General features: G+C 43.6%; 2 protein-coding genes across 2 annotated transcripts; both read left to right on the top strand.

Annotated features, from left to right (window-relative positions):
* Positions 1-7,893: 7,893 nt before the first annotated feature.
* LOC149662721 (uncharacterized) lies at positions 7,894-8,867 on the top strand. Its single transcript, XM_089842358.1, has one exon. It carries the CDS (start codon positions 8,254-8,256, stop codon positions 8,752-8,754), a length of 501 nt encoding a protein of 166 aa, XP_089698484.1. The 5' UTR covers positions 7,894-8,253; the 3' UTR covers positions 8,755-8,867.
* Positions 8,868-13,502: 4,635 nt separating this feature from the next.
* LOC149662720 (uncharacterized) lies at positions 13,503-14,462 on the top strand. The gene has a single exon (XM_089842293.1). The coding sequence runs from the start codon at positions 13,503-13,505 to the stop codon at positions 14,460-14,462; it is 960 nt and encodes a 319-aa protein (XP_089698419.1).
* Positions 14,463-14,934: the final 472 nt, after the last annotated feature.

Raw genomic sequence — 14,934 nt, 5'->3', positions numbered from 1 at the left:
GTTTCAAGATCTTCCCAGCACCAAGTAAAATGGTTCTGATTGAAGGGACTTTTATTAGCACAGCGTAAACAACGTTATTTTCAGGAATTAGTCCAAATGTCCACGGGCGGCATTACAAAAACGAGGCAGTCTTTCGAATGATACTTGGACATGTTGGAAGATCCCTGGCTTGTTCCTGTTATCTCAAACCGTAAAAAGCTACGCAAATCTTCATCATCACGGACAACACTCTTGTACGTTAGGTATGACCTTGAGAAAACCCTAAAAGGACATCTCGAATGTATTTGAAAAACCCATCTCCAATTAAGGGGCGTGTTGTTTGTTTCCAACAGAGTAAACTCGCCCAGAGAACAATTACAATGCAGAGCCACGTTTCGGCGTTAATGGCCCACAAAGGTGGTCCCAAAAACAAGAACAAACTTTAATTTGTTTCCTTCAGTAAGTGTTTCATGTGTCATAGATAAAACGCCATGATTAATGCACGAAGAAAATGAATTTATTGACAAGTTTTAACATTTAATTGCAACTAGTTACAAAAATTGTTCAAAGTGTTCACCACCCGCGTTAAGGCACACATTAGCACGTCTTACAAATGATTCCCTTACACGTTGAAAAATGCCTGGAGTTTCGCGAATTGTTTGACAGCCGTGAATTATTCGTCGACGTAGCTCTTCAACATCGGGCACTTCAGTCTGATAAACTAAGTCTTTCAGGTGGCCCCAAAGAAAGAAATCACAAGGGTTCAGATCGGGTGATCGAGCAGGCCACTCCACAGGTCCACCTCGACCTAACCACCGCAAAGGGAAGGTCGCGTTAAGATAATTTCGGACCGCGATGCTGAAATGTGGTGGTGCACCATCGTGCATGAACCACATTCTGTTTACCAAACCTAAGGGTACGTCTTCGAGTAGTTCCGGTAAATCGTCCCGTAAGAACTGCAAGTAAGCCACACCGTTTAACCTGGGCTCTAGGAAATATGGCCCAATTAAATTGTCACCCACAATACCACACCACACGTTTAAACTGAATTGTACTTGGTGACTTCTAACGCAAGTTGCGTGGGGGTTTAGCTGGGACCATTGATGTTTATTATGTAAGTTAATAATACCATCCCGTGAAAAGTTAGCTTCGTCAGTAACCAACAAATCCCGTGGGAAATCGATATCGTTTACTTTAGCCAGAAACCACTGACAAAACGCCGTGCGTCGTGGGTAGTCCGCTGGATTCAAACCTTGAACTTTTTGAACATGGAAAGGATGAAACCGGTGGCTTCTGAGGATTTTCCACACGAGCGTGTGGTTTACGCCTAATCGGCGACCAACTTGGCGGGTACTTGATTCAGGCTCGTCCTCGAAAATGGTGAGAACTTCGTCTTCTACGGCCTCTGGGATGGCTCTCGCTCTAGGTTGAGGTCCAGCCGGTTGGATTCGTCCATCTTGCCTCAAACGTCTGTCCACAGCCTCGAACGTCAGTCGATTTGGTAGTCGCCTCTGCGGAAATCTTTCCTGATACAAGCGTACAGCTGCAGCGGCATTCCCCTCGGCTAGTCCATACATTAGGTGCATATCCGCATATTCGGCATTTGTGAAGAAAGGCATTGTAACAGACTTCGTTGAATTATGAGTTTAATAAAACAAACACATGTACGTGAAACCTCTTTTATTCCTTTCTTAAAAAACATAGTGCTCTGTTTTAGTGCTCTGTTTTTTAAGAATAGGCGAAGTTCTCACTATTTTCGAGGACGATCCAAAAACAAGCAGCCGCCAATTGGTTTGCTGATTAAGAAAAAACCACACGCAACTTGCGTTAGAATTCACAAAGTACAATTCAGCTTAAACGTGTGGTGTAGTATTGTGGGTGACAATTTAATTGGGCCATATTTCCTAGAGCCCAGGTTAAACGGTGTGGCTTACTTGTAGTTCTTACGGGACGATTTACCAGAACTACTCGAAGACGTACCCTTAGGTTTAATAAACAGAATGTGGTTCATGCACGATGGTGCACCACCACATTTCAGCATCGCGGTCCGAAAACTTGTCAATAACATTTTCTTTGTGCATTAATCATGGCGTTTTATCTATGACACATGAAATACTTACTGAACGAAACAAATTAAAGTTTGTTCTTTTGTTTGGGACCACCTTTGTGGGCCATTAACGCCGAAACGTGGCTCTGCATTGTAATTGTTCTCTGGGCGAGTTTACTCTGTTGGAAACAAACAACACGCCCCTTAATTGGAGATGGGTTTTTCAAATACATTCGAGATGTCCTTTTAGGTTTTCTCAAGGTCATACCTAACGTACAAGAGTGTTGTCCGTGATGATGAAGATTTGCGTAGCTTTTTACGGTTTGAGATAACAGGAACAAGCCAGGGATCTTCCAACATGTCCAAGTATCATTCGAAAGACTGCCTCGTTTTTGTAATGCCGCCCGTGGACATTTGGACTAATTCCTGAAAATAACGTTGTTTACGCTGTGCTAATAAAAGTCCCTTCAATCAGAACCATTTTACTTGGTGCTGGGAAGATCTTGAAACATCATGTCACTTGGGATTAATTTTACATTACCACCGTAGGCATACTTCTACTCATTTATACGCTTCTGATTAGTAAAGGTAGAAATCAATTGTTCGATTAAAGGCTATTGAAATTGTCTAGTAATTTTAAACAAGCTGGTTAGTCGGTCTTAAGTGTTACTCCTCATTTTTGGATATTTCCTTGTTTTAGGGGCGAATGTTTGGAAGGCCATATCTCCGTAACAAAATGTTGTACACCCCATGTTCTTTGGTACTTTCCGCTCAGTTTGGTCCCATAAACACGCCCCTTAATTTGTGATGGACTTTTCAGAAACACCCTGTATATCACACACACATAATACCCACCAACCTTAATTCTGTATGATTCTATATTATCTTGCATTCTTATAAGTTTAGGTTGGATTTCAAATTCAATTTCACTTTTAATATAGAATCCAATTCCCCCACCCCCTCTTGTGCTACGTCCAAGACCCACAAAAGTGTAGCTACTTAAAAAATCGTAGTAGGTGTCTCTATACCATGTTTCGGTCAGAGCAAAAATATCTATTCCCTCTTTATGGTTAAATGTTGCGTTACAGAACAGATAAGGAAAATTTGCACTAGCGCTTCTAATATTATGATACAAAATTTTAATCATTGAAATATAAAACTAAAACAATTAGATATACTAGGAACATAATTGAGCATCATTGTTTAGTTACTTTTTGCATTTCATAATCATACTTGTATCTATCATTCCCAACTTCAATTTGGTTTGTACTAACAAATTTGTATTTTTCAGGACGCATATTTTTGGCAAAATTTCTAAGTTCGTAACGTGCTAGGTATAGTCATGCTCCACGTATATATTTGATCCTTTAAGCTTGGGGCTGGCTTTCAATATGTCTAACTTCTGATCATAAGTATCTGCTTTAAAAATTATAAATCTATTACGTCCTGTCTTGTAGGGCCCCCTCCTGTACACATTGCTCTGTTTAACTTGAAATTCTAGCTGAAGCTGATCATAGAAAAGAGTCACCACTTTTTGGGCGAGTGAGTTGCGCGATTCAGTTTCCTCGTCAGATATACCCTTAATAACTATATTGTTCCTTCTAGCTGCAACTTCCATGTTTTCAATCTTAAAGTTAGCCTTAGCAATTTCCTTTTTCAAATCTACCCTTTCATCCTTAAATTTATCTTGCAGCAGATTGATTTCATGTTCAAGAGTAGGAAACTTATTTTCTAGGATAGACACTTTCGTTCCAAGACTACTAATCGAATTTTCAATGTTTATCATTCGCGTATTAACATTAGTTAGTTCCGTATATAGTGTGCCTAATTTCCCATTCACCGTAGTGAATTTACTGTCAATATTGTCATTCATTTTTTGTAGTTGGGACATAATGCCGTCATAACCTATTACCTTATCTGCCATTGGGCAATTTCTTTCCGCGTTATAATCAACAAAAATTACAAATAGGCCACTCTCAGACAGAGCTCTAGACAAGAAAATAAATAGAAATTGCAAATTGCACACTTATATTTACCTAAAAAAATAGTAAAGTCCAGATTAGCCGAAGTTTACTAGAAGTTATGCTTATGAGCTCTGTCTGAGTTGTGAAGAGATAACACGTCGGTTGCCGTTACACGAAACCTCGGTCGGGCCGCTAGTCCAAAGGTCACACTATGAAGTTCACAATCAAAGCGGGAAAAAAAAAGTTTTGGTTTTTTGGCCAGCGGAGACTTTTTAGCAACAACGTTGATTGGTAACCGGTGTTTTTTAGAAATCAGCAGCACGATGATCGCGGTATTTCCGTTTTCTCGTTTCGATGAATTAAATCATACTGTGGTTCATTTGTATCGGATTGGCATTTAGACCGCAAATAGTATAACCAGCACTGGAATAGAGTACAGCAACTAAAAAAATAGTAAAGTCCAGATTAGCCGAAGTTTACTAGAAGTTATGCTTATGAGCTCTGTCTGAGTTTCTTGGGGGCTGCAAATATCTGGGATTTGAAAAGTTTCTTGGGGGCTGCAAATATCTGGGATTTGAAACGTTTCTTGGGGGCTGCAAATATCTGTGATTTGAAACGTTTCTTGGGGGTTGCAAATATCTGGGATTTGAAACGTGCCTGCCCTTGGGGGCTGCAAATACCTGGGATATGAAACGTGCCTGCCCCTGGGGCCTGCAAATACCTGGGATATGAAACGTGCCTGCCCTTGGGGGCTGCAAATACCTGGGATATGAAACGTGCCTGCCCCTGGGGCCTGCAAATACCTGGGATATGAAACGTGCCTGCCCTTGGGGGCTGCAAATACCTGGGATATGAAACGTGCCTGCCCTTGGGGGCTGCAAATACCTGGGATATGAAACGTGCCTGCCCTTTTGGGCTGCAAATATCTGGGATATGAAACGTTTCTTGGGGGCTGCAAATACCTGGGATATGAAACGTGCCTGCCCTTGGGGGCTGCAAATACCTGGGATATGAAACGTGCCGGCCCTTGGGGGCTGCAAATACCTGGGATATGAAACGTGCCTGCCCTTGGGGGCTGCAAATACCTGGGATATGAAACGTGCCTGCCCTTGGGGGCTGCAAATACCTGGGATATGAAACGTGCCTGCCCTTGGGGCTGCAAATACCTGGGATATGAAACGTGCCTGCCCTTGGGGGCTGCAAATACCTGGGATATAAAACGTGCCTGCCCTTGGGGGCTGCAAATATCTGGGATTTGAAACGTTTCTTGGGGGCTGCAAATATCTGGGATTTGAAACGTTTCTTGGGGGCTGCAAATATCTAGGATTTGAAACGTTTCTTGGAGGCTGCAAATATCTGGGATTTGAAACGTTTCTTGGGGCTGCAAATATCTAGGATTTGAAACGTTTCTTGGAGGCTGCAAATATCTGGGATTTGAAACGTTTCTTGGGGCTGCAAATATCTGGGATTTGAAACGTTTCTTGGGGCTGCAAATATCTGGGATTTGAAACGTTTCTTGGGGGCTGCAAATATCTGGGATTTGAAACGTTTCTTGGGGGCTGCAAATATCTGGGATTTGAAACGTTTCTTGGGGGTTGCAAATATCTGGGATTTGAAACGTTTCTTGGGGGCTGCAAATATCTAGGATTTGAAACGTGCCCTTGGGGGCTGCAAATATCTGGGATTTGAAACGTGCCCTTGGGGGCTGCAAATATCTGGGATTTGAAACGTGCCCTTGGGGGCTGCAAATATCTGGGATTTGAAACGTGCCCTTGGGGGCTGCAAATATCTGGGATTTGAAACGTGCCCTTGGGGGCTGCAAATACCTGGGATATGAAACGTGCCTGCCCTTTTGGGCTGCAAATATCTGGGATATGAAACGTTTCTTGGGGGCTGCAAATACCTGGGATATGAAACGTGCCTGCCCTTGGGGGCTGCAAATACCTGGGATATGAAACGTGCCTGCCCTTGGGGGCTGCAAATACCTGGGATATGAAACGTGCCTGCCCTTTTGGGCTGCAAATATCTGGGATTTGAAACGTTTCTTGGGGGCTGCAAATACCTGGGATATGAAACGTGCCTGCCCTTGGGGGCTGCAAATACCTGGGATATGAAACGTGCCTGCCCTTGGGGGCTGCAAATACCTGGGATATAAAACGTGCCTGCCCCTGGGGGCTGCAAATACCTGGGATTTGAAACGTTTCTTGGGGGCTGCAAATATCTGGGATTTGAAACGTTTCTTGGGGGCTGCAAATATCTGGGATTTGAAACGTTTCTTGGGGGCTGCAAATATCTGGGATTTGAAACGTTTCTTGGGGGCTGCAAATATCTGGGATTTGAAACGTGCCCTTGGGGGCTGCAAATATCTGGGGTTTGAAACGTGCCCTTGGGGGCTGCAAATATCTGGGATTTGAAACGTGCCCTTGGGGGCTGCAAATATCTGGGATTTGAAACGTGCCCTTGGAGGCTGCAAATATCTGGGATTTGAAACGTGCCCTTGGGGGCTGCAAATATCTGGGATTTGAAACGTTTCTTGGGGGCTGCAAACACCTGGGATATGAAACGTGCCTGCCCTTGGGGGCTGCAAATACCTGGGATATGAAACGTGCCTGCCCTTGGGGGCTGCAAATACCTGGGATATGAAACGTGCCTGCCCTTGGGGGCTGCAAATACCTGGGATATGAAACGTGCCTGCCCTTGGGGGCTGCAAATACCTGGGATATAAAACGTGCCTGCCCTTGGGGGCTGCAAATACCTGGGATTTGAAACGTTTCTTGGGGGCTGCAAATATCTGGGATTTGAAACGTTTCTTGGGGGCTGCAAATATCTGGGATTTGAAACGTTACTTGGGGGCTGCAAATATCTGGGATTTGAAACGTGCCCTTGGGGGCTGCAAATATCTGGGGTTTGAAACGTGCCCTTGGGGGCTGCAAATATCTGGGACTTGAAACGTGCCCTTGGGGGCTGCAAATATCTGGGATTTGAAACGTGCCCTTGGAGGCTGCAAATATCTGGGATTTGAAACGTGCCCTTGGGGGCTGCAAATATCTGGGATTTGAAACGTTTCTTGGGGGCTGCAAATATCTGGGATATGAAACGTGCCTGCCCTTGGGGGCTGCAAATACCTGGGATTTGAAACGTTTCTTGGGGGCTGCAAATACCTGGGATATAAAACGTGCCTGCCCTTGGGGGCTGCAAATATTTCGGATTTGAAACGTTTCTTGGGGGCTGCAAATATCTAAGATTTGAAACGTTTCTTGGGGGCTGCAAATATCTGGGATTTGAAACGTTTCTTGGGGGCTGCAAATATTTCGGATATGAAACTTTTCTTGGGGGCTGCAAATATCTGGGATTTGAAACGTTTCTTGGGGGCTGCAAATATCTGGGATATGAAACGTTTCTTGGGGGCTGCAAATATCTGGGATTTGAAACGTTTCTTGGGGGCTGCAAATATCTGGGATTTGAAACGTTTCTTGGGGGCTGCAAATATCTGGGATTTGAAACGTTTCTTGGGGGTTGCAAATATCTGGGATTTGAAACGTTTCTTGGGGGCTGCAAATATCTGGGATTTGAAACGTTTCTTGGGGGCTGCAAATATCTAGGATTTGAAACGTTTCTTGGGGGCTGCAAATATCTGGGATTTGAAACGTTTCTTTGGGGCTGCAAATATCAGGGATTTGAAACGTGCCCTAGGGGGCTGCAAATATCTGGGATTTGAAACGTGCCCTTGGGGGCTGCAAATATCTGGGATTTGAAACGTGCCCTAGGGGGCTGCAAATATCTGGGATTTGAAACGTGCCCTAGGGGGCTGCAAATATCTGGGATTTGAAACCGGCCCTTGGGGGCTGCAAATATCTGGGATTTGAAACGTGCCCTTGGGGGCTGCAAATATCTGGGATTTGAAACGTGCCCTTGGGGGCTGCAAATATCTGGGATTTGAAACGTGCCCTTGGGGGCTGCAAATATCTGGGATTTGAAACAAGCCCTTGGGGGCTGCAAATATCTGGGATTTGAAACGTTTCTTGGGGGCTGCAAATATCTGGGATTTGAAACGTGCCCTTGGGGGCTGCAAATATCTGGGATTTGAAACGTTTCTTGGGAGCTGCAAATATCTGGGATTTGAAACGTGCCCTTGGGGGCTGCAAATATCTGGGATTTGAAACGTGCCCTTGGGGGCTGCAAATATCTGGGATTTGAAACGTGCCCTTGGGGGCTGCAAATATCTGGGAAGACTCTGAATTTCGCGAGAAGGAGAGGGCCAGCATGGTGGAGAGAAGGGTAGACCGTGATTTTCGCGATAAGGAGAGGGCCAGCATGGTGGAGAGAAGGGTAGACCGTGATTTTCGCGATAAGGAGAGGGCCAGCATGGTGGAGAGAAGGGAAGACCCTGAATTTCGGCAAAAGGAGAGGGCCAGTATGGAGGAGCATAGGGAAGACCCTGAATTTAGGGAAAAGGGTAGGACCGATATTGCAGAACGAAGGAAAGACCCTGAATTTCGGGAAAGAAGAAGGGCCAATATGGCGGAACGAAGGGAAGACCGTGAATTTCGGGAAAGGGAGAAGGACGATATGGCGAAACAAAGGGAAGACCCTAAATTTCGGGAAAAGGAAAGGGCCAATATGGCGGAACGAAGGGATGACCATGAATTTCGTCAGAATGAAAATTTCGCTAGCTCCTTCAGGAGGGCTATTAAAAAGGATGACCCAATGTATCAAGAATTTTTATATTCTGAATCGATTAAGGATGTACCTACGCACAAGTGAGAATTATGTTCTAGACTTTGTTTTAAGAACAGCTCGACCACAATTAGTTTAGAAACTTTTCAGGCACGCGTCGGATTAATTGCCAGTGTTTTGACTCCCTTAGTGTAGTTATGCATGCCTTGTCATCTGAAGGGTTGGTTCCGAAATACAGCCCCGTTAATGGCTTTTTTTTCCTGTCGTAAATGAGACTATCTAATCTCGAGCAACGGCTTGTTAGCTCTAGAATTCCCTTCATTCAAATACGATCTCTTGGCTGTGATTCGCAAAAAGGGTTAAAGGGCACCGTTGTTAATGTTCCTTGTAACGTGGACACGTCCTGGTCCGTTTTACCAAGGTTGCCTGACAACACGCATACATTACAAGTGAAATTAATGCGTCGCATGCAGTATAATAACCCATTTTTGTTTGAAACAGTGCGCCCTAAGCTTATTTTAGCCGCGCTTAAGGCTTTGATGCAATCACCTCTTTATAAGAAACATTCCATCACTCTTTCGGAGGACCTCATGAACACGTTGGTGCAAGAAACGGTTGATTTCGTCGTAAACGAAAACGACAGAAATATTGCTCAAAGTGAAGCCGCATAAGTGAACGAGACTCCCTCAATCGAAGGTGATGGGCAAGTGGGCAAGAGTGTCAATGTGCAGGAAATTGATAGTGACGAAGAATAGGTTGAGGAAAAGGAAGAAGAAAGCGTCAATTGTGGAGCCGGAGATTCGTTGCTATTATCAGCTGATGATTTATTGGACACTAATATCACGATAACCTTTGCACCAGGAGAAGATAGCCGTCCCGTGTCTTTGCTATACGATGAAGATTGTGAAGAACTGTCCTTTCCTCGAATTTATGGAGGGCAGAAAAGGGATATTAGGGTCAAATGCAGCTATCAAGATATTGTAAAATGGGAATTCCTGTCTTCAGACAGAAGTTGCGCTAGTGACGTCACCAATCTATTTTTTAAATGGTTAAAGATTGAGACTATGAAAGTCAGTCAAGCAATTCAAATTTGTTTACGCAAAACTAAATCTGCTGACGGGCGTGGACTAACAGCGGGGACACTGAGGTTGGAAGGTGGAATTGAATCGCTATTTCACAATGACGATGGTTTCAGAATACTGGAGCGCCTTCGCAACTCCCCCGCATTTTGGCAACGAAAATCGAGGGACCTTTTGGCCATGGTGAGACAACTCGGAATTCCTACGTTTTTCCTGACTGTAAGCGCGGCCGAAACCCGATGGCCTGAGTTATTAAATGCGTGGTTGGTAACTGCTGGCAAAAGGATAACGAATAACCAAGACATTGAAGCTATGGCTTTCAAAGATAAAGGCAAGTTGATTCAGGAGGACCCTATTACATGCGCAAGATATTTTGATTACAGATTTCAAGCATTATTAAAGTACCTCAGGAGCAAGGTTGGACCTCTGGGGCTAGTGGTGGACTACTATTATCGAGTTGAGTTTCAACATCGTGGCTCGCCTCATGTGTACAGTGTAATTTGGGTTTCCGGCGCTCCAAAATTAAAACCGGATGGTTCAAACACTGAAGAAGTCGAGACTTTTGTTGAGCGCTTCATTTCTTGCGCCAAATCAGAAAATGAAGATTTGGTTAACCTGATTCCTCTTCGAACGCACATACACACAAGAACGTGCAAGGTGAAACGGGGAGAAGAAACGATTTGTCGTTTTGGAATTCCTTGGCCTCCAGTGCCGAGAACATATGTACACGATCCTGTTTTAAGAAATTGGACAGAGGAATACGGTGAATATATCGCATTGGAATATAAGAAAGTGGAAAAAGCTATAGCGCTTCTGACGACTGAAAATTCTCCTAAAACATTTGAAGAGTTTTTGCGGCCTCTTCAAATGACGGAACGGGTCTATATTGATTGCGTTACGTTCAATCTTAAGAGAAAAACCATTCTCCTGAAGAGATCTCCTTTGGAAGTAAGAGTGAACGCCTACAACAAAGACATTCTTAGATTATGGAGAGCCAATATGGACATTCAATTTGTTCTCGATGCTTACGCGTGCATTATGTACGTCATCGCTTACATTGGAAAATCACAGCGTGGCATATCCCAATTACTTATGGAAGCTATGAGAGCCGCTAGGCAGGCGGGCTCTACTGTTAAAGAAAGGCTTAAAGTTATCGTCAACAAGTTTCTCACTGGTCATGAAATTTCCGCCCAAGAAGCGGCGTACTTATGCCTGCAGATAACCGTGTCTAAGTCTAGTAGAGCTACCATCTTTATCAACACAAATATACCAGAGAAACGAGTTCATATTCTCAAGCTAAAGAGTCAGCTTGATGATTTGCCAGAAGATAGTACAGATATTTTTTCGGAAGGCCTAATTGATCGTTACCCATTAAGGCCAGATGATATGGAATCAGTCTGTTTGGCTGAATTTTCAGCTAGATATGAATTGAGGTCGGCAAGTTTCAAGTCTAAACGAGGATGAACGACATGATAGCGAGCCCGAATCTAATGTAGCTTCGGTTTGGATCGCTTTGAAACATGGCCATGGGTTTGTACGCAAACGTACACAGGCAAAAGTTCTCCGATACAGGAATTACAGTATCGAGAAAGATACATTGGATTTCTACAGAGAGCAAATTGTTTTGTTCTATCCTTGGCGCGACGAGGCCACAGATGTTTTGGAAAAAGATTTCAAAGAAGTGTAACGCCAGTTTTTGGGTTTATAAAATAAACCCAAAGGAGAGCGAAGAGTATTTTTTTGGGTTTTGTAAATAAACCCCAGTAGGGGATTGGCTCCACGTTTCAACGTAAACGTGCCTTTGTTAATCCTTTCTAGAGCCCCCAAAAGAGAGGGCCGAGGAAAGGTAGATCACTTCTGACCACGGAACCGAGAGGTCGCTAAGATGTATCTCGTAGTTTCTCTTTATGTAAATAAACTTCCAATTTTTATTTAATGTTATCTGGAGAGAACAATTATTTTGTGCGCGACATGCCTAAAACGTCCCTAACAATAAAGGCCTAGCAATCCCGCGCTACAAAATTGGTGGAGGCGCCGGGCTACTATTTTTGATGATTCAGTAGGAAAGCTTGCCCATGAACCCAATTAATCATAGTTAAAAAAATTATCGCCGCTTAACCGAATTCAAAACTACGAACGAGCCACCATCGAGACGAAAAACGGACAAAAACCATCCTTGGAAATCCAGCAATCCTGACGAATTAACCCCAAGAAGATCAGCGTTTTGTACCTAATATCCTCGTGGACCGCATCCCGTAAACGAACTAGGCAAGGCAACTATCCGACGAACAATACACCAAAGACAAAATAAGCCTTCAAGCCCTTCCTGAAGTTCATCCAGTGAAGTGAAGATCAACCTTTTCTCGTTAAAACGAACTTTTGAACTATTAATCCGGATAACTCAAGACTACTGGAATCTGAAGAAATTTACTTAAGTACCCAAATTTACATTTATAAATATTAAGTGCATTTGTTACATATTCAGAGGTTAAGTTAGCGCTAGATAATTTTTAAAATACTATTTCTGCTGTAAAACTTTATAGTATTGTGATAGAGTAAGCCAGAATCCATATCTCCTAAAACCCAAAGGAAAGACTAGCTTTAAACCCTAGTATAAATTAATAATTAAATCCCAACGATGGCCGACCAATATGAGGAGGAATCGTTAGAAGGTCAGGTTAAAACACTGGCTGAGAGCATGAAGCAAATGATGGAGTTGCAAAGACAATGCAACAACATCTATATAACGGCATAGGGGATCGTCCACAAAGTACTCCTACGCGTAACGCGACTCATGTATACAACGTGGAGGACCTACCTAACCCTAACCGCGTGGCGAACAATGGCCACCGGCCAAACTCCCGCTCAGAACGCCCGAGAATTCGGCGCGAAACGGCTACTTTATATCGAACTTCAATCAAAAAACCTGTTTCAAATATTCACTGCTGGACAGATTCTACAATTGTCCTGGCCTGGGTCACGTCGCCTCCTCAACGTTGGAAAACATTCGTGGCCAATAGAGTCGCCGAAGTGCAAGAAGCACTGCCTAACGTTCAATGGCACCATGTTTCAGGTGAAACAAATCCAGCAGACTGTGCATCACGAGGACTTCTGGCAAATGAGATGGGTCAACATCCGTTATGGTGGCATGGACCTTCATGGTTGCCGTCTTTCAAACCTGAAGAAAGTTCACATCACGTAACGGAACCAGAAGAATGTCGTGTCGAAGAAAAACTAGTCACACTAGTCTCAGCACCATGTCAATTGGACAACTCCATGCTAAACAACTACTCGTCTTTTAAAACTTTTTAACGCAAGAAGACCTAAGGATCAAAGAAAAATCGGTCCACTTACTCCAGATGAGCTTGAAACAGCACTACTGCATTGGATCCGACGAGCGCAACTTGAAACCTTCGCCGAAGACTTCGATCGGCTAAGACAGCCTCCTCCCAAAAGCAAACTATTACCACTACACCCGTTCTTAGATGAAGTGGGTATAATTCGTGTTGGAGGGAGGCTTCAACACGCACGCATATCGCCAGATAAGGTCCACCCGATGTTACTTCCACGAAGAATAAACTAACGGACCTGATAATTAACCACGAACATATCAAGCATTTGCATGGAGGTGCACAACTCTTGACCGCCGTGATTCAATGACGATTTTGGATCCTGGGCATACGAGACGCAATTCGTTTCCACGTAAGAAGATGCGTAAGGTGTATCCGACAACAAACTACCGCTGCAAAGCAGTTAATGGGACAGTTACCAGAGCCCAGAGTCAATCCAGCACGAGCGTTTCTAAATTGCGGGGTTGATTATGCCGGTCCTCTTGTACTTCGAGTTCTAAAGGGTCGTAGTCAGAAAACATTCAAAGCCTACATAGCGCTGTTTGCCTGTTTTACTACACGTGCCATACATCTAGAGTTGGTGAGCGATTTGTCAACGGGAGCTTTTCTGGCGGCGTTAAAACGATTCGTCTCACGACGTGGAAGATGCTCAAATATTTACAGCGACTGTGGCACAAACTTCGTGGGAGCCGACCGAGAACTCAAAGACTTTATCAGATTTATCTCATCGAATTCAAATAGCTCTGAAATCACACAATGGACATCCGAAGAAGGCATCAATTGGCATTTCAATCCGCCTGCAGCGCCACATTTTGGTGGTTTATGGGAAGCCGGAGTGAAATCTGTTAAATTTCATCTGAAGCGAGTCATCGGCAACACAACATTGATATGCGAAGAATTGCAGACGCTATTATGCCAGGTTGAAGCCTGTCTTAACTCAAGACCCCTGACATCCATGAGTTCAGACCCGAAAGACTTGTCGGCTTTAACTCCAGGACATTTCTTAATTGGATGCCCGATAACTGCCATACCTGAACCAGACTTAATCTCACAAAAACTCAACCGCGTATCCCATTGGGAGTTGAGCCAGAAACTTGTTCAACACTTCTGGAAGCGATGGAGTAATGAATATTTATCCCGACTACAACAACGCCCAAAGTGGGCCCTACCAAAACCAAATTTGAAGGTCGGTAACTTGGTATTACTAAAGGACGAGAACATGCCCCCCACAAAATGGAGGATGGGCCGCATAACAGTATTGCATCCTGGGACTGATGGTCACGTTCGCGTGGTAACAGTAAAGACAATGGACAAGGAAATCAAACGACCGATTGTAAAGCTATGTCATCTTCCGTTGGATAGTTGAAGCTAGTCGTTCAAGGGAGGCGGGATGTTCAGTAGATCAATTTCGTCGACCGTATAGTAGGCGAATAAAAAATATCTTGGAAGTTTTAATTTATTATTTATCTATTGGGACTATGAAAAAACATGTGTCTGCTAAAATTATTTTTTATTCCTCTATATAATACCTGAAAGTTGATTGTAAACGGGTTCTTTTTTGGTTTGACATTGTTATATTCACATACGATGATTAGTGACTAATTTTAAATAAATGGTTTTACTTAGTTAAATTTAAAGTTGAGTCGGTTACTTGTTTTCTTTGTCGTACACGTTCAACCTTTTCAACATTCAAGTCAAGTTCCGCAAATTTAAGGGCTTGCCAGAAATAGGTCGGAGTGACCGTAACGCGAAACGCGTTGATAATTGGCAGCTATAAATACGCCGTAACTCGATTCAAATTTGGGTAAACAATAACGTTATTTTCATCGTGCGTTTTT

This window comes from Phalangium opilio, unplaced genomic scaffold, assembly GCF_054372755.1.
Source record: "Phalangium opilio isolate 3A_F unplaced genomic scaffold, DU_Popi_V2 ptg000063l_1, whole genome shotgun sequence".
Taxonomy (NCBI): Eukaryota; Metazoa; Arthropoda; class Arachnida; order Opiliones; family Phalangiidae; genus Phalangium; species Phalangium opilio.
The sequence above is the reverse complement of the archived record's forward strand: the minus strand, read 5'-3'. Positions and strand labels throughout refer to the sequence as shown.

Excerpts from the sequence above, each read along its gene's own strand:
- LOC149662721 (XM_089842358.1), top strand. The coding sequence starts at position 8,254 with ATGGTGGAGAGAAGGGTAGACCGTGATTTTCGCGATAAGGAGAGGGCC.
- LOC149662720 (XM_089842293.1), top strand. The coding sequence starts at position 13,503 with ATGGGACAGTTACCAGAGCCCAGAGTCAATCCAGCACGAGCGTTTCTA.